The sequence below is a fragment of the Scyliorhinus torazame genome, chromosome 6, assembly GCF_047496885.1.
Source record: "Scyliorhinus torazame isolate Kashiwa2021f chromosome 6, sScyTor2.1, whole genome shotgun sequence".
Lineage (NCBI taxonomy): Eukaryota > Metazoa > Chordata > Chondrichthyes > Carcharhiniformes > Scyliorhinidae > Scyliorhinus > Scyliorhinus torazame.
The window spans coordinates 147,133,928-147,159,618 of record NC_092712.1 but is presented as its reverse complement, the minus strand read 5'-3'; the positions used below and the strand labels follow the sequence as shown (position 1 = coordinate 147,159,618).

General features: G+C 45.5%; 1 protein-coding gene across 1 annotated transcript in view; it reads left to right on the top strand.

The window, feature by feature from the left end:
• Positions 1-25,272, top strand: part of LOC140425056 (ATP-binding cassette sub-family A member 13-like) — a 505,398-nt gene extending 480,126 nt beyond the window's left edge. The window contains exons 56-61 of the mRNA XM_072508872.1: positions 2,620-2,754; positions 7,084-7,187; positions 15,787-15,879; positions 19,664-19,769; positions 21,584-21,721; positions 23,482-25,272. Coding sequence (XP_072364973.1) covers positions 2,620-2,754; positions 7,084-7,187; positions 15,787-15,879; positions 19,664-19,769; positions 21,584-21,721; positions 23,482-23,553 — 648 coding nt within the window. The 3' untranslated portion in view covers positions 23,554-25,272. The remainder of the gene's footprint in view (positions 1-2,619; positions 2,755-7,083; positions 7,188-15,786; positions 15,880-19,663; positions 19,770-21,583; positions 21,722-23,481) is intronic.
• The last annotated feature ends 419 nt before the right edge of the window (positions 25,273-25,691 follow it).

Sequence of the window (25,691 nt, the reverse complement as noted above, 5' to 3'; positions counted from 1 at the left end):
TCTCATCCATTGGCATTTTTGGTTATGCTTAAATTATCTACATTATTAAATTGTGTTGCACAATGATGGTGGAAATGTGGAAACCTATTGACTTAATGCTGTTATTTAATCTCTGTGTGAAGAAGTATGAGAGGATTATTGTCAAATAGATTTCTGCATGGTTTTGGGATCAAACTGCTTAAGTGTCTGTATTTCACGATCCTGGAATGCATAAAACAATTTAAGGATATGTGTATTATGCAGCAATACGAAACCTAACCTGGAATTTAATGTGGAGGTAAAATTAATAATCCAATGCGATGCAAGTAAGTTAATTTTACCTGCAAAGAAACAGGAAATATTCAAGGTTAATCGGTTAGGCATACATGTCTCTGTTTTAACTCCCAGCTATGATGGATCTCATTAGCTGCTGGTCCACCAAAAGAGCCTGTAAGTCAGCAGGAAGTAGTTGCCCAGGCATTAAAATCATACAGAAAGAGACTACTGCCAAAGGCCCTGATACATGGAGGAGCAGCCCTGTTAGGCTGGAGAAACCCAGCTCCATTTAGCCCAAAAAGAAACTTTAAAACATGTAAAAATACCTAATTTGGTGGACCTTTTCTGACTCTGGTTGCTGTTCCCAATGTTTTTTGCCTGGTGGTTAGGCATTACTACAGTGGGTTCCCCTGTTACCTGCAATTTAACATTACAGATGGTCAAATCAGGGTGGGAATGGAGTGGGTGAGTGTCCCATTCTACTTTAACTATCTGACCCTCACTGCCCCCTGCCTGATTTCTCAAAGGTGAGGGCAAGTCATTGAAAGAGGCCTGGCTAAAAGCAGTTTACTTTCCAAAATTCATACCTCCTGTTAAATGGCCATGTGGACACATTTGCAGTGCATTTTATATGACAGATTCCTTTTAGAATGATATTGAGGTTACACATTTGCTGACCAGCTCTAACAAGACATGGTCAGGTCCTTTACTTCAAGGCCATTATGTCATTACACAGATGGCATGTTATCTCTTTCAATGAATCAGTGCTTTCTGTCTCTGCCAAACATTGTACTAGTCCCCATAAACATTTGAATAAATTTCATGACCATAAAATGTAAAGATTCATTTCCATCTATTCACTGCATCCGTATTATCATGGTGTGAATTAGATTATAGATTGGATTGGATTTGTTTATTGTCACGTGTATCGAGGTGCAGTGAAAAGTATTTTTCTGCGAGCAACTCAACAGATCATTAAGTACATGGGAAGAAAAGAAAATACATAATAGGGCAACACAAGGTATACAATGTAACTACATAAGCACCAGCACGGGTGAAGCATACAGGGTGTAGTGTTAATGAGGTCAGTCCATAAGAGGGTCATTTAGGAGTCTGGTAACAGTGGTGAAGAAGCTGTTTTTGAGTCTGTTCGTGCCTGTTCTCAGACTTTTGTATCTCCTGCCCGATGGAAGAAGTTGGAAAAGTGAGTAAGCCGGGTGGGAGGGATCTTTGATTATGCTGCCCGCTTTCCCCAGGCAGCGGGAGGTGTAGATGGAGTCAATGGATGGGAGACAGGTTCGTGTGATGGACTGGGCGGTGTTCATGACTCTCTGAAGTTTCTTGCGGTCCTGGGCCGAGCAGTTGCCATACCAGGCTGTGATGCAGCCCGATAGGATGCTTTCTACGGTGCATCTGTAAAAGTTGGTAAGGGCTAATGTGGACATGCCAAATTTCCTTAGTTTCCTGAAGAAGTATCAGTGCTGTTGTGCTTTCTTGGTGGTAGCATCGACGTAGGTGGACCAGGACAGATTTTTGGAGATGTGTACCCCTAGGAATTTTAAACTCATAACCATCTCCAGTAGTCCAAATCAGTAACAGAAACTGTTTCCTACTCCACTCTAGCCCACTCAAAACACATCTTTCTTTGAAACAGAATTGACAATAGACAATAATGGGCGGGAGTATCAGGTCCTTCCCACCGGCGGCGTCCTCTGGTCCCGCTGAAGGCGTCCCCAGCGGTTGGACGGGCAAGCCAGGCAAGACAGCGTGGACAATGGTGTGGCCAATGGTGAGCCTCCAGAAAACACGCCGTGGGGAGGGCAGGTGGGAAATCCCACCCATCCAATGTTTTTAACAATTATGTTCTTCCTGTAAAGCATTCGGATCCTTCATGTAATTTATTAAACCTTCAATGTATGTGGGGAATAAAATTTAACCACTCAAAATGTTACCACAGGCTCTAACATTTAACCACTCAAAATATTACCATAGGCTCTAAAGGGGCAATTTTATTTTGATATGGTATGGTTAGAAACGGATGAACCTAAATTAGCAGAAGCTTGAGCTGATCCCAACCCATTGACCTGAACCAATTATTGAAGCCAATATTGCCAATAAAACCTGGCCCTTCTCATGTTTATATTTTTGTTGTTCATTCCAACATGGATTACTGATACAAAGCAAAACATTTTTGTTTCACGTACAAAATGCAACCTGGTTCAGCGATTTGAGTTTGGGTGGGCAATGTCTTTTAATCCATTAACACATTTGATGTTTGACATATTAGTCCCAATAATACTTGTCCCAGCTATAACTATTATCAGCGTTTCATTCATAGTGTTTTGTTCTTTGTTGGCATTGTAGCATACTCATGATCTTGTTCATCGCCTGTCCCTTACCTCACATGCCGATAAATTAGTGAAAACATACAGTGGTGGCACAAAGAGGAAACTCTCTACAATTCTGGCATTGATTGGAAGACCTCAAGTACTTTTACTGGTGAGATCTGTGGCTTAAAATTACCTATGTATGGATAGGCAATCAAATGGTCACTTTTGCAACTATTCTCTATGTTTTATTTTCAGCTACATATAATGTAAAAGATATTTGTCTATATTAATTCTTCAATCCCATGATTGTTTCAGTATGTACTATGTTCTTCAGCAACTTATCTAAATATATGCATAACACCATGAGGAAACTTGAGGACCATATAAAATTAGGGGTGAATAACATGGGGCTGGATTCTCTGCTGTCTGGATTCTCTGTTGCGCCGGTAGCGCACCTACGCTCAGGGATTTCCCAACAGCATGGCATGGGGCTGCCATTGGCCGGCTGGCAAGATGGAGAATCCTGCTGGCGGTGGGACGGAGAATCCCGCCCATGGTGTTTCAGTTGCCAGCGACACATATGGAACACAGAGGTTTGATGCACTGTGCGCTGGGGACAGTATGAACAGGAAGCAGTTAGGGCAGTGCTTCTCAAAGTCTGATCCAAGATCCTCCAACAAACCAGGATCCTCATCCCACTTGTGTAGTATCACACAATTGTACCAGCTCCTACATGTATAACATCCGTCATTATAAGCACCAGCAACGAAAGGTAATTTTATAAGCAAGATTTAAATTCCTGTTATAACATATAACTGTGAGATCAGAGGCGGGATTCTCCCCTACCCGGCGGGGCGGGGGGTCCTGGCGGGACGGAGTGGTGTGAACCACTCTGGTGTCGGGCTGCCGCAAAGGTGCGGTTTCCGCACCTTTAGGGGCCAAGCCCTCACCTTTCGGGGCTAGGCCCGTGCTGGAGTGATTGCCGTCCCGCTGGCTGGCATGGAAGGCCTTTGGCGCCACGCCAGCCGGGGCCGAAGGGACTCCGCCAGCCGGCGGAAGTCCGCGCATGTACGGGAGCATCAGCGGCTGCTGACGTCATCCCCGCGCATGCGCGGGGGGGGAGTCACCTCTGTGTCGGCCATCGCGGAGGTTGATGGCCGACGTGGAGGGGAAAGAGTGCCCCCACGGCACAGGCCCGCCCGCGGATCGGTGGGCTCCGATCACGGGCCAGGCCACCGTGGGGGCACCCCCCCGGGGCCAGATCGCCCCATGCCCCACCCAGGACCCCAGAGCCCGCCCATGCCGCCAGTCCCGGCGGTAAGGGAGGTGGTTTGATTCACGCCGGCGGGACCGGCATTACAGCAGCGGGACTTCGGCCCATCGAGGGCTGGAGAATTGCCGGGGGGGGCGGACTGGCGCGGCACAATTCCCGCCCCCGCTGAATCTCCGGTGCCGGAGAATCCGGCGGGGCCGGGATTCACGCCGCCCCCCGGCGATTCTCCGACCCGGCGGGGGTTCGGAGAATCCGCCCCAGATTTCAGAACCATGGGGCTGAAAATAAAGAATTAAATATCTGACTATGGAGCCCAATATGAGACTGACGTTCTGGAGCTTGGAATTAGGATGAGTGAATGGGTGAGTGGTGGGTGGGTTGAGTAGCATGGGGCATGGGTAGTCAGGTCGGGAGATGGGTGGTTGGATTGGGTGGGTAGTCAGGTAGTTGGGAAGGTTGGTTAGGTGGGCCAGGCTATCAGGAGTCGGGTTAGGGGTGGATGTGGGAGCGGGGGATAGTGTAAGGGAGGTGTTGGGTTGAGTCACAATGTTAATCACCTGAATTTTACCAGAGAAAAACCATTGTAACAATTATAGGCTAACTATCTGAGCTGTGATGGAATCCTGATTGTAAAGCTATATTTAACGCTGAATTTATAGTTTATAGTCAATGGCAATTTGTCTGTTAATTTATGTCGGGCTGGATTATCCATTTGGGAGACCATGGGCTGGATTCTCCGATTTCCAGACTAAGTGCTGATGCCGGCATGGGAGCAGTGGTGTTTTACGCCCGAAAAAATGACGCAACAGCTGCACCGATTCCAGGACCATTGGGGGCCCAGCAGCCACGTTGGGAAAAGCTCCTGGCTCCCACGCCAAAAACAGCTGGAGAATGGCCGGTTCCGTGGCCACACATGCGCACGGTGCCGGCCGCGCCGTGCAACATGGCACCGGCCTCGTGCGGACTCGGACTGCCAAAAAATGACCCCCAGTAACCTCTTCGCCACCCATGGACCACCCCCCACCAGTCTCCCCAGCCCTCATGGCCAAGGCACGGCTCTCCCCCCCCCCCAACAATGGTGGCGCTGGACACAATCTGCAGCCGCCATGCAGGGTCAACAGAAAAAAAAAGCATAAGTGTTCCGCGCCATCAGGAACTTGGCCCATCGGGGTGGAGCATCGAGGGAGGGGTTTCCGTTGACACGCTAACTCCTTTCCAACGGCATGCGGCATGCAACGCGAGAACACCATTTCGGAGGGGGCAGCACCGGTGTCAAACCAGGGATCCCCCGCCGATCGCCGATTACGATCGGACACGGGGAGTCCCGCCTTATGTTCTCTTGCCTGCAGTGAATTGCACCAGTTTTACAATCCCATCGAGGTCGTAAAGTAGGATGCAATTCTGTATTCCTTGCCATGCAAATACTTTTAAAAAAATAAATTTAGTGTACTTCATTTTTCCAATTAAGTGGCAATTTAGCGTGGCCAATCCACCTACCCTGCACATCTTTGGGTTGTGGGGGCGAAACCCCCGCAAAAAACGAGGAGAATGTGCAAACTCCACATGGACAGTGACCCAGAGCTGGGATCGAGCCATGCAAATATAGGCAGAGCGGGGAAATTTGTTTTTCATTTGCGGGATGTGGGCGTCACTGTTTAGGCCAGCATTTCTTGCCCATCCCTAGTTGCCTTCCAGAAGGTGGTGGTGAGTTGCCTTCTTGAACCACTGCAATCCTTGAGGTGTAGGTACACCCACTTTGCTGTTAGGAATGGAGGTCCAGGATTTTGTCCCCGCGACAGCGAAGGAATGGTAATATATTTCCAAGTCAGGGTGGTGAGTGACTTGGAGGGGGACCTTCTAGATGATAGTGGTTGTGGGTTTGAAAGGTGCTGTCGAAGGAACCTTGGTGAGTTGCTCCAGTGCATCTTGTAGATGGTACACATGGCTTGTGGTAAACCACTGTTGCACCTGAATTAGGTGATGTACGGGAGGACCTGTATTACAGGTTCACCGGTAGTCCCCGCCTGCTGGCTCCACCCAGGAGGCGGGGTATAAATATGCGTGTCCTCCAGCCAGCGGCCATTTTGCCAGCTACTGTGGGAGGCCACACATCTGATAGCAATTAAGCCTCAGTTGGATTCAACTATCGTCTTTGTCCAATTGATCGTGCCTCATGGCTACCACTGTTTCTCGGCGGTGGAGGGTTTGAAAGCTTGTGGAAGGAGGAACAATCAAGTGGGCTGCTTTGTCCTGGATGGTGTTGAGCTTCTTGAGTGTTGTTGGAGCTGCACTCATCCAGGCAAGTGGAAACTATTCCATTACACTCCTGACTTGTGTTGTAGATGGTTGACAGGCTTGGGGGGGTCAGGAGGTGAGTTACTTGCCATAGGATTCCTAGCCTTTGACCTGCACTGGTAGCCACAGTATTAATTTGGCTGGTCCAGTTCAGTTTCTGATCAATGGTAACCTCCAGGATGTTGATTGTGGGGGACTCAGCAATGGCAATGCCATTGAATGTCAAGGGATGATGGTTAGATCCTCTCTTGTAAGAGATGGTCATTGCCTGACACTTGTGTGGCGCGAATGTATCTTGCCGCTTGTCAGCCCAAGCCTGGATATTGTCCAGGTCTTGCTGCATTTGGACACAGACTACTTCATTAAAAATTCTTGTGCTTTATTTAAACCATGGGATCTTTTGGCTTCATTCTGTTAATAAATATCTGGGAGTTTTGATTTTTTTTAAAGTTACTAGTCTCTACCAAGACCTTAACAGGGCAAAAAACATGTATCTAGCCCGACATATTTGAAGAAGGCTTTGAGCAGCGCAAATTAGTCCATTAGAATTTTAAACTTCTCGGCAATTGCAGCGCACGTGTAGGCATCTCGACCTCCTCAGGGTCCTCACATCCATCAGCAGCAAACATTCAGTGCAGCACCTCTCCTGATACTGGAAAATCTGCCCAGGTAAGTGATCAAGGAGATCTATTCCTTAGAGGTTGCAATATAGACCTGATTTTAATACAGCATTTATAATGATGGGACCACATGAATAAAGAGAAGATCAGTTCTTATGTTCCTATGAAACATTGATAAAAGTATTCTTGAAATTAACAAATAGATAATTAAGTGGAAAAGATACTAGATCGTAATTGTATCATCTGTCACTTTATGGTCAGTGCAAACAAGTATTTTGAGGGTGATGTTTTGATGGTTCTTTATATTTAGGATGAGCCGAGTTCAGGAATGGATCCTGAATCCAAACGCTATCTCTGGAAGGCAATCATGAATGAAGTGGAGGCTGGGTGTGCTGCAGTGCTGACATCACACAGGTACATCAATAAGACTTTTGACATGTGTGACAATTACTACAACTGTGATCACAGTAGCAATATTATATTTATTTGTGTAGCTAGGCTTTTCAGAGAGATAATGTTGGGTTATTAGCAGTATCATAGAAAAAGTTCATTTTACTTGTTGCTTCGGTGAGTTTTGAGGCCCAACTTGAGTAAACAGGAGAGCTGTTTGTGTGAACATCTTCAAACTGACTTTTGCTGCCTCAGATTTCTTTCCTTATCGTTTTCTGAGAAGCAGTTCATATATTCCATGAGAATAATTGGTTTTAAATCTCTCCCTCATGCATATTGATGATTTAAGTATTTCTAAGACACTGTTGAATAACATTGGTTTGTTTACTACTTTAAATGATCAGAGCATTTTTGGTGAATTCTGGCACCTGATTTTGGGTCAGAAGGGATTTCCTATAAATGCTGAGAGCAGGTACGAATCAGGTTCTCTTGCAGGCCACCTTATCAGTGTAAAAAGTGGCCCGTCATTACTTACCAGGAAAATAGGAGCATAAGAGCTTCTCTCACAGTGACAGTTGATGTTATGGAATATATTTTCTGCACCCTTGTACATTGCAATTGTGCATTAAAATTATGTAGACAATGGGCATGGGCTTTCCAATGCAATGTTTTCAGTTGCTAATTCCACAATATATATTGCAGAATATAAAATGCTACAAACAACAATCACCTGCTTGTTCTCCTGACCACAATTTCAGGGTAATTGAATAATTTGGATAGATTTCAGTGGCACTTTCAATGCCTTTGGACCAGAGGGCCGGAAATTACTATGTTTTCTGCTGTAGGATGATACGAACAGAAGCAATAAAAATTAGAGAAAACATGTAAATCACCTGCCTTGCTAGAGCAATTACTCATAACAAAGGGAAGGTCTAACTTTTAAATATCACCCCCCCCCCCCCCCCCCCCACCCCCATAACCCACAGAAACCTTGGAAAACTTCAATCCATGGTGTTCTCTCTGTCCAGGGACATGAATGATGGGAAATACATTAAATGACACATTCTGTCTAGTAACAATATGTCTGTCCATGTTTAATGTCTGCCCATGTTTGAGTCAATGTATTGGATGCTCCACGTTGCTTCCAGCAAGAGGTTCCAGAAGGGCTTTGAATGACAAGAAGCTGATGGAATAGCTTCCCCCTCTATTCTCTTCCTCCACATGCTCAGAAGAAACGTAATCATTACAGACATAATATAATTTATCATTATTTAACATTACATTGGATGGTGCAGGGATTGGAAAAAGAATCACTAAGATTCTAGGGAGTACCCTTCTGAAGTTGAAGTCATTCTCTGTACTTAACCATCTGCATCTAACCTAATATGGGGCATTTGTTTCTGATACTTAATGATAGAAAGTGTCAAAAGTGTCCACTCCATAGCATTGAGGTCTACAATGAGTATAACACTGCTGGCAGATATTGCACTGTGACATGTAGAGACTCACCAGGTAGGTATTTAACTTAACTCTGTCCAATAACATAGGGTGGAAATTAATGGCCCCCAGATGTTGAGTTCAGAGGCATGGGGGGGGGGGGGGGGGGGGGGGTAGTGTGTGGAAAGGGGGGTGGGCGATAGTGTGATTGACCAGGTGGATACAGGGTGGAGATCCCACCACCTTCCCACCTCCACTGATTAAGCCTGGGGCAGGAAGGCTTGCAGGTGGCCAGAGATCATTTGAGGCCTTTAAATGGCTACTTAAGGGCCTCGTCCTTCTGCCACTTGTATTCAACCAGTAGCAGGCAGGATCTTGCCATGTGGGAAGACCATCCAACCGGGTTTGCCTGTAGCCTTCTGGGGATGCGCCTTGTCGTGTTGGGTGCTCTGCTACATAGACGAACCAACACGGTTGCGGATGGTACAACTCAGTTTTATTACTAACAATAACAACATCTGTAAGCTGGTTACTGTGGTTCGTTCATTACCCTCTAACCTGTGGACCTAGCCCTAACACTATCTTGGAGAAGCACTCAGCACATGGTGAATGTCTGAGTGGCTTGCTGTGAGCTCTGTGCCCTGAGCTGTCTCCTGCTGGAATGAGCGGGAAGTGTCGTGTTCCCCGTTTTATAGTGTGTATGCTCTTGCCTGTGATTGGCTGTGATGTTGTGTGTGTATTGATTGGTCCGTTGATCTGTCCATCAGTGTGTATGTGTGTTTGCATCATGATGTTTATCTGAATATCATGACATCTCCCCTTTTTTTACAAGAATATGTGCCTATGTGGTAATATATATAGATGTGTACTGAGTGCAGCTGAATGTGTGTGTGTGTGCAATATCTACAACATGTACATGAGGCTAAACTATATACATAGGAAGGTGTCAGGTGCAACATAGCAACGAGGTTGTACCATAAACAAAACACGTGTAAACATTAAGCATCAAAACAAACTCCTGTAACGACAAAAAGAGAAACATATTAACATTGTGGCATAATACGTCAGTGAGTTCAATGTTCAAACAGGCTCATAAGTCCAGCCTAGTAGGTGGGTGCCGAATTCAGGTTGACCGCCTCAAGGGTGGGTCAGGATCCACCGGCTGAGGAATGGGCCTGGCCACAGGCGACAGAGGAATAGGCATGGTGGCAGGAAGCTCCACGAAGTTGACATCAGGAACAACAGGAGGGCGTGGCACCGATGTATGATCACGAAGCGAGGGCGGAAGCAGGCGAAGAGTCCGGCGATTGCGCCTGCGAATGGAGCCATCAGGCACGTGAACCAGGAACGAGCGGGGAGCCACGCGTCAGAGAACTTCGGCAGTTGCCGACCAGCCACCCTCTGGTAGGTGAATGCGGACGTTGTCTCCAGGCGCCAGGGCAGGAAGATCAGTTGCCCGAGTGTCATGTGCCACCTTCTGCTGAGCATGCTGCTGTCGCATCCTTTGCAGTACTGGACCATAATTGGGTGTAGGGACCAGAATGGATGGCACACTGGTCCTGAGGGCGCGACCCATCAACAGCTGGGCTGGTGAGAGGCCAGTGGCTAGTGGGGCCAAGCGATAGGCTAGCAGGGCTAAGCAGAAATCCGATCCAGCATCAGCAGCCTTGCAGAGGAGCCGCTTGACGATGTGAACGCCCTTTTCCGCCTTGCCATTTGACTGGGGATGCAGAAGGCTGGACGTCACGTGTGTGAAGCCATACGAAGCAGCAAAAGAAGACCATTCTTGGCTTGCAAAACAGGGCCCATTGTCCGACATGACAGTAAACGGAATGCCATGGCGAGCGAAGGTGTCTTTGCATGCCCTGATGACAGCGGACGATGTCAAATCGTGCAGGCGTATGGCCTCTGGATAATTCGAAAAGTAATCTATGATGATGACGTAGTCCCTGTCAAGCGCATGAAAAAGATCCACACCCACCTTCGCCCAGGGGGATGTCACCAACTCATGGGGCTGAAACATCTCATGGGGTTGCACCGGCTGAAACCTTTGGCAGGTAGGGCAGTTGAGCACCATGTTGGCAATGTCATCGATGATGCCCGGCCAGTATACAGCTTCTCGGGCCCTCCGTCTGCACTTCTCAACCCCCAGGTGGCCTTGTTGGAGTTGGTCGAGGACCAGCTTGTGCATGCTGTGTGGAATCACAATCCGGTCCAACTTTAGGAGGACACCGTCAATGACGGCCAAGTCGTCCCGGACATTGTAGAATTGTGGGCACTATCCTTTGAGCCACCCTCCCGTCATGTGGCGCATCACACGTTGTAGAAGGGGGTCAGCCGCAGTCTCCCGGCGAATACGGGCCAGACTTGAATCATCAGCTGGCAGATTTGCCGATGTGAAGGCCACCTGTGCTTCGACCTGACAGACGAACCCCTCCGAGTCAGGCAGCGTGCTCACTGCTCTGGATAGGGCATCTGCTCTGATGAGGTCCTTTCCCGGGGTGTAGACCAGTTGGAAGTCGTACCTCCGGAGCTTGTGTAGGATGCGCTGGAGGCGAGGGGTCATCTTGTTCAGGTCCTTATGCATGATGCTGACCAGGGGGCGATGGTCGGTTTCCACAGTGAACTGGGGGAGACCACACACGTAGTCATGGAACTTGTCTATGCCGGTTAACAAACCCAGGCACTCCTTCTCGATCTGCGCATAGCGCTGTTCTGTGGGGGTCATAGCCCGCGAGGCATAGGCGACCGGGGCCCATGATGCAGTGTCATCCCGTTGCAGGAGTACCGCCCCAAGGCCGGACTGGCTGGCATCAGTCGAGATCTTCGTATTACGAGAGGTGTCGAAGAACGCCAATACAGGGGCTGTGGTGAGCTTCGTTTTGAGTTCCTCCCATTCCTTCTGCTGTGCGGGCAGCCACTGGAACTCAGTGGACTTCTTTACTAGGTGACGAAGAGCCGTTGTGTGGGGGGCAAGGTTGGGAATGAACTTCCCCAGGAAGTTGACCATGCCTAGAAAGCGTAGCACTGCTTTCTTGTCTGCCGGCTGCGGCATGGCTGTAATGGCACTCACCTTGTCTGCATCCGGACGCACTCCTGACCGGGATATGTGGTCCCCCAGAAACTTTAGCTAGTTTGGCCGAAAGAACACTTGGCTCGGTTGAGGCGCAGGCCGTGTTTCTGTATCCACGCAAAGACATGCTGGTGACGACTGATGTGCTCCTGTGGTGTGGTGGACCAGATGATGACGTCGTCAACATAGACGCGCACCCCTTCGATGCCCTCTGTCATCTGTTCCATGATTCTGTGAAATACCTCGGATGCCGAGATGATGCCAAACAGCATTCTGTTATAGCAGAACCTGCCGAAAGGAGTGTTGAAGGTGCAAAGCTTCCTGATGGACTGATCCAGTTGGATCTGCCAAAAACCCTTCGAGGCATCAAGCTTTGTGAAAATTTTAGCCCGGGCCATTTCGCTCGTGATCTCTTCCCGTTTGGGTATGGGGTAGTGTTCCCTCATGATGTTGTTGTTCAGGTCTTTCGGGTCGATGCAGATCCGGAGTTCGCCAGAGGGCTTCTTAACGCACACCATGGAGCTGACCCATGGCGTGGGCTCCGTGACCCAGGATAGCACCGCTTGGTCCTGGAGATCCTGCAGCTGCTGCTTGAGGCGGTCTTTGAGTGGTGCTGGGACCCTGCGAGGTGCGTGAATGACCAGGGTGGCATCCAGTTTGAGCCGTATTCTGTAGGTATAGGGCAGTGTGCCCATGCCCTCAAATGCCTCCTGGTTGTGGGCGAGGAGCGAGTGGAGTTGTGCCCTAAATTCCACATCCGGGAAGTCTGATGTGCCTTCTGGAGACAGAGCGTGTACCCGCTGAACGAGATTGAGAACCTTGCATGCCTGTGCGCCTAGCAGGGAGTCCTTCGATGATCCAACTATCTCGAAGGAGAGTGTGGCCGTGTATGTATTGTGTGTCACCTGGAGCTGGCAGGATCCCATGGCCGGGATAACGTTTCCGTTGTAGCATCCTACAAGGGGATGGCCGAATTGATGGTCTGACCTTCAAGGCGTAGAAGGCTGACCATGCTATTAGGTTGGCGGAGGCACCAGTGTCCAAACGGAATGTTATTGGTGATCGATTGACCGTTAGGGTGGCATACCATTCATCACCCGGATTGACACTGTTCACTGGCATCGGCTGGTGGGTCCTGCTTGGAGACATCCGGTTCCTGTCAATGACCGCAACACGGAAGGTTTCCCGGTCGTCTGTATCACCGATTTGTATATCGTCCGGGTATGACTCTGAGTACGGAGGCTGAATGGTCCGCAAGTCCCTGCGAGGCTGTCAGAATTGGGGAGCATTGGCAGGTTGAGCTGCTCGACAGCAGGCAGCGTAGTGGCCCATCTTGCCACAGCGGAGGCATTGTCGGTTCTTTGCTGGACATTGCCGCTTTAAATGTGCAGATCCACAGTTGCCGAACGTCGTGACGTCATGACGTTCATTGCGCCATCGCGCATGCGCAGTTCGGTCCTGCGTAGAGCGCGCCGGCGCATCACGTCCCTCTGCGTGACGTCTCTTTTGGTGCGTACGAGCACGGGAGGCCGCGGAAAGCGAGCGAAATGGCCGCCCTCGTCCGGGCCACGGATCGGGAGGAACTCGAACGCCTGGACCTGCTCGGCCTCGTAGGACCCCTGCCTTGCCGATTCGGCCGTGTAGGACCCCTGCTGTGCCGATTCGGCCGCCTGGAATTGGGAGTAGTGGCTGGTCGCGTTTTCATGGAGGACGCAGGCTTCGATGGCGGTGGCTAGGGTGAGGCTTTTAATTTTGAGGAGCTGTTGGCGTAGGGTGCCTGAGGTGACCCCAAAAACAATCTGGTCCCGAATCGTGGAATCGGAGGTGGCCTCGTAACCGCAGGACTGCACGAGGATACGGAGATGTGTCAGGAAAGATTGAAAAGGCTCATCCTTACCCTGCAGGCGCTGCTGGAAGAGGTACCTCTCGAAACTCTCATTTACCTCAACGCTGAAGTGTTGCTCGAGTTTGAAAAGGACCGTCTTGTACTTCGTCTTGTCCTCACCTTCCGCGAACACCAGGGAGTTGTAGATGTGGAAGGCGTGTTGCCCTGCCGTGGAGAGGAGGAGGGCAATTTTCCTGGTGTCCGAAGCATTCTCCCTTTCTGTGGCTTCTGGGAAGAACTGGAAGCGCCGTTTAAACAGCTTCCAGTTGACGCCGAGGTTTCCAGCGATTTGGAACGGCTGCGGCGGGCTGATGGTGTCCATAGCGTAGGATGGCAGATTCCTTAAGATGCGTAGGTAGGTCTCACAGTTACTGGGTTCCAATCCTGGTACCATGTCGTGTTGGGTGCTCTGCTACATAGACGAACCAACACTGTTGCGGATGGTACAACTCAGTTTTATTACTAACAATAACAACATCTGTAAACTGATTACTGTGGTTCGTTCATTACCCTCTAACCTGTGGACCTAGCCCTAACACTATCTTGGAGAAGCACTCAGCACATGGTGAATGTCTGAGTGGCTTGCTGTGAGCTCTGTGCCCTGAGCTGTCTCCTGCTGGAATGAGCGGGAAGTGTTGTGTTCCCCGTTTTATAGTGTGTATGCTCTTGCTTGTGATTGGCTGTGATGTTGTGTGTGTATTGATTGGTCCGTTGATCTGTCCATCAATGTGTCTGTCTGTTTGCACCATGATGCTTATCTGAATATCATGACACGCCTTGTTCAAAGGGAAGAGAGAATTCCGTCGCCAGCAAATGGTGCGTCACCAAGAAACAAGCGGCTGGGGGACTAGAGAATCCTGTCCATCCACTGCCATGTAGCACAACACCAAATGATCATTCGCCATTACAGCAAATTTGTGTTGTAACAGACATTGTGCCATGCAGCACAAACTTTGTCAAGTCCTTTTTACTTGTATCTTAATTTCCTTATTTACTTGTAATAAATAGTAGCTGATTTCATAAACGCTGCAAGCATTAATCACATTGCTAACCATATTATTTCTTCCTTTCATTTTTCTTTCAAGTTGGATATTTTGGTGACACGAATTGCTATTTTTTTAATAGATTGGCTAAAAAAACATATCAAGCTAACATATCTTCATATTATTTAATACTATGAAATTTAACTTGGAATATGTTAACTGTATATTGTTATGGCTAAACTGTACTAAGGCCAATGGCTAATGAACTGTAACTGGAATTTTCTCAACTCCATGGTGGAGGCTAACAGAGATGGGGGTACGCGGGGAAATTCTGGACACGCCGGGTCAGAGGGGCTCCTGGATGTCTTCCTGCCTCCATGTGCTTTTCCTGCAGGCAGGTTCCCAGTGGCAACTCATGAGTCAATTGAGGTGACGTTTTCCCTGCCATTCCATTTTACCTGGAGGCAACTGGGACCCCCACTGTGTGCATATTGTCAGCTCCCAGGATACGAGTGCACAACAGGTCACAGCGGCTTGGAACTTCACATGAGATCTGCAAAGTATCAAATAAAAACAAGAAGGCTGCATTCAAGGGTAATCAGAAGCCTGTCATTGCAGTACTCTCTCACCCAGCCTATTGCCACTGAGAGTGAGAACTGAGGATTAAAAATGCCTGACAGCTCTCTTGTGCTTTATTAACTTTAGTTGCATCCCCACTGCAGCCAGTGAAGTCTGCTGGCTGCCCTCACATCCCACCTCCTGATTAGCCCTCCCATCTCCAAATCTCATCCACTGGCGCAGTGAACAGCAAACCTCGAGACTGTAAGATTGTGCCAGAGTATAACTGACATGAGTGGCCTCAGGGTCCAGAATTGGTCCTGATGCCCAAGAATTTTATAAATCTGAGAGATTTCTGGTTGAGTCAAAATGCACTAATTGTTTGAGCAGTGAACCATCACTGATTTGAACATTCCCTCTGGGCTAATTATGGTGATAATATTGGTCTGTGAGGTACTTAATGGATGTGGAACTTCTTGATGTAACAGATGCTAAATCCTATTGTCTTTCAATTATTTGTTAACACTATTGTAGTGTCATCTTTTGTAGATTTTCTAAAATGCTTAGCTCAAATAAAGGTATAGTTTACACACTAGGTACAAATCGCCACCAGAAGTCTCCATTCATTTTGTTGCTTGTATTGACTTTTGTTCATGCTAATCCTATTTTCTTTTTATCCTGCTTCAGTATGGAGGAATGTGAAGCCTTGTGTACAAGACTTGCCATTATGGTAAATGGGAAATTAAAATGTATTGGCTCTCCCAAGCACATAAAAAACAGGTACGTTTTACAGCCGGTAGGAATCCACCAATGTTGAACTTCTTTCAGCTGTATCACGCCATTTTATTCCTCATTTATTTGTATTTTTAGACTTGTATGTTCAAATGCACTCCTGACTCGTCTCCCAACATCCATAAACTTGAAGTCATACAAAAGCTCTGCTGCCCAAATTTGAACACACACTAAACTCTGTTCACTTATCTCCCCTATACTTGTGAATCTATACTGGCTCCTGGCCAAATAATGGTCTTTATCTTAGAACTCTCATCTTTGTTTCCTATCCCTGTACTCTCCTTCAGTCCTATGACCTTCCTAGGCATCTATGCTCATCTAATTCTGGCCTGTTGAGCAGCCCATTCAGCTGAGATGGTAAGTGTCATTGATGCAATAAACAAAGAATGCATAATATGGAACATAAACCCAATAGCTAGAACATTGCATGAAAGTAGGCTAAACAGGCATGCAAGAGACATGGAGATACTATTCAAACACTGGATCAACTTATGTCAAGAAATCCAAACTGCTTGTAACAACAGAAATATCTACAGCTAAGTAGAAGGGATCAAGAGTGTGCCTGGTCCCACCATCAGAGTTAGCTGAAATCAGCAGATGGTGAAATGAATGAAATTAAATGAAAATCGCTTATTGTCACAAGTAGGCTTCAATGAAGTTACTGTGAAAAGCCCCTAGTCACCACATTCCTGCGCCTGTTCGGGGAGGCTGTTACGGGAATTGAACCGTGCTGCTCACTGACAGAAATAAACCGATGTGAAGCTGGGCTAACACGACTGTGGCTTATACTCCTGTGATTTGGACATTTCCCAGTCTGCGCTTGATGCTCTCCTGCAACCTCCTGTCAATGATGAGCTAGATGAAGAACTCTCATCATGACTGCAAACAGCAGCTAATATGAAATTCTGGCTGAAATGCTCAAGTACAGGAAGTCCCATCTATTGCCACACCTTCATGACCTTCTCCTTCTCTGTTGCAAGGTAGGTTCCATTCCACAGGAGATGCATGATAGCAAAATCATCACACTGTACAAAAACAGAGACAGCAGAGGAGACTGCAACAAATACAGGGACATCTCACTCCTTAGCATCACTGGAAGGCCTTTACTTGATGCATATTTAAAATACTCCATTGACTTGCAAACCGAGTGTACCCAGAAGAATAGTGTGGTTTCTGTGCTGGCTGATCTACTTTGGACATGATCTTCTCCATATAACTGCTAGAAGAGAAGTGTAGGGAGCAGGGTATCCCTCTTTACCTTATTTTCATCGCTCTTGCTAAGACATTCAACATTATCAGCAGACCACAACTCTCCAAGGCTTTGGGCAAAATTGGACATCTACCAAATCTCCTCCGTCTCATTCACTCCTTCCATGACAACATGCACTGCACCATACAGTTTGATAGCTGAACCTCTAACAGCTTCAAATTGAAGAATGGAGTGAAAGAGGACTGTGTCCTAACTCCCACTCTGTTTGCTATCTTTTTCTTTGTGCTCTTAACCTTACCTTCCATTTAGATATGGAAGCAATTTTCTTGCACATTAGGTGAGATGGCAAACTCAACAATCTGTCAAGACTGAAAGCGAAGACAAAAACACATCATGTCCTGATCAGAGATGCCTCCATGTTGACGCTACAGTGCCAATCGACTACATAAACTCATGGGCTCTTTCTCTCAAGTCTGTAACTTATTCTCATTGATTGTAAGCAGCAAAAAAACCATAGTATGGGACAAGGGGCTGCAGCTCCAGCCCTGATAACATTAAATAGCACCCCACTGCCAGTGGCTAACAAATTCAACTACTTTAGGTCCACACTGTCAAACAATCTAATCTTGATGCAGAGTTCAAAACATATATAGGGAACTTGGGCCATCTCACAAAATGTGCATGAAACAATATCAGGCTGACCCTCATGCCAAGCTGATGGTTTCTAACACCTATGTTTTCAACAACTTGCTGTATGGCAGTGGAACATGGATGGCTTACAGCTGCTAGGAAAGAAAGATCAATAATTTCAGTCTTCACTATCTTTGGCACATTGTGGGTAAATCCTGTTGGGACAAAATCACAGCCCTCTCAAAAGCAGAGATCCCAAGTCTGTTGGCACTAATTAAACAGAGGTTTTGGTGGATTGGGCATGTTTGCAGGATTGAAGATAATTTAATTAATCTTTATTGTCACAAGTAGGCTTACATTAACACTGCAATGAAGTTACTGTGAAAAGCCCCCAGTCACCACATTCTGGTGCCTGTTCGGGAACACAGAGGGCGAATTCAGAATGTCCAAATTACCAACAGCACGTCTTTCGGGACTTGTGGGAGGAAACCGGAGCACCCGGAGGAAACCCACGCGTGGCTGTGCAGATGTGGCCTCATGCGGGTTTTCTGGTTGTGCACTCATCACTGCCGTCCTCTTCAGCTGCCTGAACGTGGCTTATCCAAGGACCTGCAGCATTGTAAGGTAGCTGGAGCCAGACAACCAGTGGGTTCCTCAAAGCTTAGATACAAGGATGCTTTCAGCATGAAGTGAAGACCTAAACATTGATCGTTGCAGCTGGGTGTCAGGGCTGATGAAGGAAGGGAATGGAGATACCTCCTGTGGACTGGTGTGCAGAACCATGACAACCAGTGGCCGACACCGAAAAGGAAAACCAAAATGTCACTTGGCAGCTTTAGATGTGGCACTTGTGGCACAACCTTCCCCTCAAGGATTGACCTTTACAGCCATCAGCAAAGGTACCACAAATGAAGGCACCACACCTAAGTAGATTGTTTGCTGCACACCCACCATCTCTTGTAGATGGAAGGATGTCAATAAGAGCATCCCAGATTTAATTTGCTCCAACATTGGTGGCCACATCTTCCCAGACCATAAGCTCTGGAAATCCCTCCCTACCTCGGTCTTCAACTTTCAGGCTTTCCTGAAAACCTTCTTCTTTCACTAAGATTTTGGTCATCTGAACAAATAGCTCCTTTTCTGACATTTTATTTTATAACACTTTTGTGAAGCACCTTGAAATGTTTTATAACTGTAAAGTATTATTTTAATATAGGTTGTTATTCTTCAGCACATGCTCCACTTTAACTTCTTTATTGTATGTTTCCATTTAAGCTTTTATGGGTCAGTGTAAACTAGAACCAATGTTCCTGCCAATTGGTAAAACTACAATGGCCACATTCAGTCAGAAGAATGTCACACTTTGTCTTTGTCAAAACTGCAGGCTACCTTCCTTGCACCTTCAGCTGCCGATGGCATGTTTGTAAAGGATAAGCAAAGCTGCTGGTATAACTTTGAACATTTCAATTAAAAAAAACTTGAGGCATTATATCACTTTTAACCAGTTCATCAAGACCAGGTGGCATTCTTTGCACCCAACTGATTTTGATCAATTAGTCAAGTTGATTCAGACAGAAAAGAGCTCGGTGCACCCACACCTCACCTCAGAATGCCTCTGCTCACTACTCATGGTTTGTTAACACTCAAGGACATTCTGAGATGGGGCTTTACGCTGATTTGCTTATTTGCCATATACAAAGGAATTCACCAAGGAATGGTGTTGAAAATTGCTGTCAGAACTATTGGTGAGGGAATGTGTTTTTGTTTCAGTGTAAAGTGCCAATGATCCAGGGAAAGGGTCTAAGTTTTAAAGGACTTTTCTTAGGATTTTAAACTTTACTGGTACTGTAATAATTATGTACAAATGAAGATTTTGAAATTATAAATTTCACCATCAGCTTATCATAAACTATCATTTTCTTTATTGATTAGGTTTGGTGAGGTTTATTCAGTTAAAGTAGGCCTCAGCCGAAAATCAGCTGGCTCAGCACAGCTCACAAACCTGCTGGAGACACACTTCCCAGGCACAATCTTGAAGGTATTTTATGTAAAATAAAAAACATGTACCGTCGGAAAGCATATTTAGAAAGTTGCATAAGAATAGCACGGATTTAAAGTAATCAGATGTAAAATTCCCTTCCCATGTGGCCTGTGCAGAACTGAACTCCAGTGATGCACACAGCGTATCCTCTGCATGCGCCGCAAGGTATTGAATATGCAGAATCATGATATCATTAATGTCAACAGGCTGATACAATGCTAGGATACCAAATTTGGTTAACAAATGTGGAGCCAACATCTTCCTTATTCAGTCCTGAAACAACAGGCATTATAAAAGAAGATGGACCATGGTCTGGGGCCACTCAATTGGTGGAATTTAATCCCCCCCCCTGCCCAGGAGTAGGCTGGATGACCATGGGTACTCTATAATTAAGTGGAAAGGCACAGGGTAGAGAGCCCATCACCTTTACAACTTTCCCCAGTTAAGTCAGGGTTGAAAAAGATTGAGGCTGTCCTTCCTGCCCTTAGCCCAGTTGAGGATGATAGTTGGAACTTAATGGCCACCTAAGAGCCTCATCACGCCACCACATGTATTCTACCAACAGTGGAGGTTGCCCACACCACATGGACAGGCCACCAGGGGCTAGGGAGGTCCTCCTGATGACATGCATTGTGCTCCTTGCACCACCAGCAGTAAGGGCCAGACACGGTGAAAAAGCCACCCCCCCCCCCCCCCCCTCACACCCCCAATCACATCAGCCCTCCTCACCCCACAAACCCTATCTCATTCACCGGAGATCCTCCTCACTCATCTTTTTCTTAGTAAGAAGCCTTACAACACCACATTAAAGTCCAACAGGTTTGTTTTGAATCACTGCGCTCTGAAAGCTAGTAACATCGAAACAAACCTGTTGGACTTTAACCTGGTGTTGGAAGACTTCTTACTGTGCTCACCCCAGTCCAATGCCGGCATCTCCACATCACCTTTTTCTCAGGCCACCATTACAGATATCTGGTTGGGGGTCTGCTGCTGTACCAGTAATGGCCACCACTCCAGGTGGCACTGGAGTGATTGAAGAACTGCCAGCCTCCCACAGTATGGGCACTGATGTCGTAATAGCCATTAATTAGCCAGCGCCTTCCCCATTCAGTTGAGTTTCTGCCTGCTGAGGGGAGCCTGCCACTGTTCACAGTCGACCTCCTGTCACGAAAGATTCCTCGAAATCCAGATGACATCAGAAGAGTGCACTTGATTGTTCTGTCAAATGTCTTAATTAGCAACTCTAGTGCTCCCGCACCACTTAGCCTCAGGGTCATACGAGTAACCAAACCTGCCTCAAAGCAGAATCATGTGGAGACTGAAATGTGTCCTAAAGTTGGCCTGATAAGATTTCTTTCCCAATTTGGGACCACTCTGCCTGCAGACCTTTCTTTTCTTCCGATAGATTCCAGAGATTTCCTAATATTTGCTATTAAAGTTACCCCCTGTAACCCTTCTTAAATAATGGAGTGACAATTGCAGTTTTAATGGCTGTACACACAATTCCCAAATCTAGAGAACTTTAGAAACTTTGGAAAGATTTATCTACGATTTTCTCACCTGTTTGTTTACAACAGAAAATCAAAAGAATCTTGTCCTGGAGATATTTCTAATTTAAGATCTCTTACACAAAGGGAAAAGAAGACATAGCGTTTTTAAATTGAACCTGCGGTGATTAATGGGAGGGCCAAGAGCTTTCACTCTTGGAGAATAAAGGATTAAATTTGCAATCTGCAACTCCATTCAATACAAAATTGTAATGTAAGATTGTAATCTATGTAATTCACTTTCATTGCATTCTTTTATCCCAGGAACAACATCAATATTCTCTGGAGTATGAGGTGCCACAAAACAAAGGAGATTTAGCAAGGATGTTCCAATTTCTTGAGAACAATAAAGAGGAACTCAATATCAAGCACTATTCCATTAGCCAAGCTACTCTAGACCAGGTATGGTACAAACATGTAATATGCAGACAAAAAAGGCCAACTGCTACCAGCTCTAATATTATTTCCTCAGAACTGCTAATATTTGTTCATTATTAATGCAAGCCACTATAATGCCAGTCGTACGGCATTCACAAAACACCAGAGCAAGGTGAACCCTTTTTCCTTTTGCATTTGTTATGATGTTAGTCATTGCTCATTCTTTTTGTTCAACTTATGGACTGGTCCTTTGATCCCAAGGTATATTGCTGTGCTTACCTTGACACCTTGACCTCATGACATGGCGTACCCTTGCTGTCAGATCAGTGTGGATTTTAATTGGGACTGTTTAGATCAAGTGACATGGTGATGACTGTAGATAAAATGCTGGGAACTCATTTGAAAGCCAAAATATAACTATTGAATCCAAAAGGATAGGTTTTCTGAATGTACTCTCTCGCGTGCAGGCTGTGATTTTCTGTCCTGTTGACTGGGCGAGCTGGGTTTCATTTCTTGGTTATAATGTTGAAAAGAATACTAATATCACAGATATCTGGCTGTATTTTACCGGACACTGTGGTCCCCGACCGCTGGGCTAACATGTCGGTGGCGAGCCTGCCCACCATAGTGACAGCTGCCCCTCAGCAATTTAACATTGGAGCAGCGTTTAACACGGGACTCCTATTCCTATCTCAGGAAGAAGTGCTGCCTGAGAGAACTGCTGGCCAATCAGATGGTCAACAGTTCTGTCATCCCTGCAGCTCCAGATTGGAGTAGTGGCTGCTGCTGGCAGTGCAGGCTGTCCTGACAAAGAGGAACCTTTATGGCACATTGCTGGGCCAGACTGGCAGACCCAGGTGAGGGGGGTAGGGGACTGGGTTTGAGCACCAAGATGAGACACTAAAAGGAAAGGATTACCTTGGTGGGCAAGGGGGGGGGGGGAGTGGAGAGGTGCCTCCAATGGGTACAGTGGACCCACAAACACAGCACCAACACCAGCAAACACAGTTAAAGCTGCCAGCCTTCACCCATGGCATGGGCCTTCCCCTGCCCCAGGTACAATAATGTAAAGGGCAGAATGAGGCCTTTAAGTGGCCATTAATTGGAAATGAATTAATTCAAAACTGTGGCAGGGTTTTCATCTTGATGGTAAGAAGTGTGGGATGGTTTCTCAAATATCACTATCGCTTGTCCTTCTCCTCTTTACTCTGTTGCATTTTACTCTCCCTCACTGTTTAACACCAGGTGAAAAGCGTGTAAATCCAGTTAGTTTCCCTAGCGCGTTGAATTACAGGGGGCTTGTTAAGGATGGACCGCCCTGCCTGCCAACAGCTCGTACAGAGAAATCTGCCGTGCTGGAAACTTGGTGTAGACCTCTCCCGTTGCTGGTTAAATTCCTTCAGCAGCAGAATGAGACCTGTATTTGGGCATTAATTTCTCACTTAAGTGCCTTGACCTACCGTGGGTAGGCTGTCCAACCTGGCACCGTCACTGGTAAAATTGCATTGGTATATAGGGGTGGATGGGTCCGCCTGATGGCTTTTACATGCACCCCACATACAAACCTGCCAGAAGAGAAGCATATAATCCAGTCCAGAGTTCTTAAAGTTGCAGAAACTAATAAAATTATACAGTAGCATTTCATATTGATTTCAAGGAGATTTTTCGAAAATGCTATTAAGTTCATCATCCATTGTTTGTTTGTTCCATGTGCACTGTTAATTATATGGCAAAAATAGTTGAATATCTCTCTGATTTATAATAAATTTATTTTTGTTCAATAGGTCTTTATCAATTTTGCTCGTCAGCTGGACCAAACAGCGGTAGAAAACGACAGAACACACCCATCTGTGTAGCTCACTGGGGAAATTAACATGGAAGTTCAAAAAACATTGGGCTAATAATAGCATACAAGCTTGACTGATTTTTTTCAAATAATTTAGATCTCCGGTTTTGATGTGTTGAGCACCTCAGATGTGTATTTCAATTGCAACACAAGAATGTTTTTTTTAACATAACACTAGAAACGTGTAAATGGATTATTGAAGGTGATCCTGTTTTTGTGTATTTCTTAATTTTGTTCCAATTAGATTTATGAAAGCAAATTTGCAGCAGCTTAACTTTTCAAATTAAAATACTGGATTTATTAAAATTGATCGTGAATTTACATTTTTTGTAAATTCTCCATTCGTATGTCTTAATATGTTATATTCTGATTGAGCATCATGATTAATGTGTAAGAAATCTACTAGTCCAATGTTTGGGACAATTACAATAAAGATACGTTGATACTTGGAACAAAGTCTTGTTTGAGAAATAGATTTTAAAAGCACAAGACTTGGTGATTTGATTTTTGTAAAACTGTGTATTTGAAAATGAACTGATTTGTATTTTTCGTTAAATCCAACATAATTCCACTTCGTCAACTGAAATAAGAATCACTTTTGGAGCATTTTAATTCTAGTGCGAGCAGCCTAAAGAAAATGAAACAAATTTGATTAACTGAACATTTGTTTTGATAAAGCTTCCACTTCATGTAACGTGTTGCTCAATTTGTGTAATAGGCACTAGAAGTTGATGCGATCAGGATTTGAAAAAGGCAAATATGATGCAAACCATTTTATTTAATTGTTTTCCTTAGCTTCACTGCACTAAACTGGCAATTTTCGATTATTTAAAGGTGAAATCAAATTACGGTTTGTTGTTGTCAAGTTTATGTTCTGTGGGATGAAGCTGAACATTTCCAGTTCTGAAGATATTGCAAATTGAAATATTTGCAAGGTGCACTAAATAAGACTTTTGATATGACATTTATGGAGCTGAGTTCAATATTCTGATAGGTTGCTCAACTTGCACTAATGTGAGTCAGTTCTCATAGTACTTTCTCATGGTGAGCTTGAGTGGATTAACAAGTGGCATTGCGCTGGGTGATCAGAAATGTCTTGAGGAAGCTGCATGAGACTTAGACACTTTATTGTATCTTTGTAATGTGATCATTTAATATAAAATATTTAACCACTTAAGTTGATCTAATTTTTTTGTTGTAAAATGGACATTTTAACATCTATTGTATAAGTATTTTCTGGCAGCTCCATAGAACTCCTGCCACAATTCTTTTGAAAATTATAAAGCATAGATAGAGCACCCAGGAACTAATTTGAAATCAATCTCTACAAATCTTAAATAAATGTTTAACTGCTAGTTGTCCATCCACCCCAATATTTTAATGCAGAGAAACAAATAACAGACGTAGGCAAATTCTCATTATAAAAGCTCTGAACTGTTTGACAAGGGAGAGGATATATTGCTGTGACAAGAAGGAGTTACTTTCACAAACCACCTCTCAATCAATTATGGGTGTGGCCGATTGTTGAAGCAGTCGCACATTATGATTCTTAATCTCATCAACAAAAATATAAATAATTATATGTTAATATAAGTTTAAATTAATAGCTTAAAATTGCTTATCAGATTGTGTTGCACATGTTCATAATCTAAGTGTCTGGAATATTTAATTTTCTCTGAAATATTTTACAATCAATTGAATCAAATAAACTGCTTCTGTATTTTTGCAATTTCTTTGGTTGATGATTTGTAATTGTGTGTACAAAATTCTTAATATTTAACAAAGTTACTAATATTGGAGTGAAACATATTGTGATGCGTTGTTGGAATGTTCGGGGCTTGTTGCAGTCCCAGGTTGATGTGTATGGATTCTTTACCATGTGTGCATCAAAGTGATAGCTGTTTCTACTAGGGAATTAAATACTTTTCCACTTTAATCATCTATTGTCAACAATGAACACTTCCTTGCCAGATGCAGAGGCACCTTGTACTCTTAATTTCTTGCATCAGTTCCAGAGAATCAGCCAAGAAATTTCTACCAGCTTGTAGAGAATTTTAGGCCATTTAGTGTGCACCTGTTCACATCTGTTTGAGACTGCCCAAACTCTTACAAATGGCAAAAAGAGCAACCAAATTCATATGCAGACTC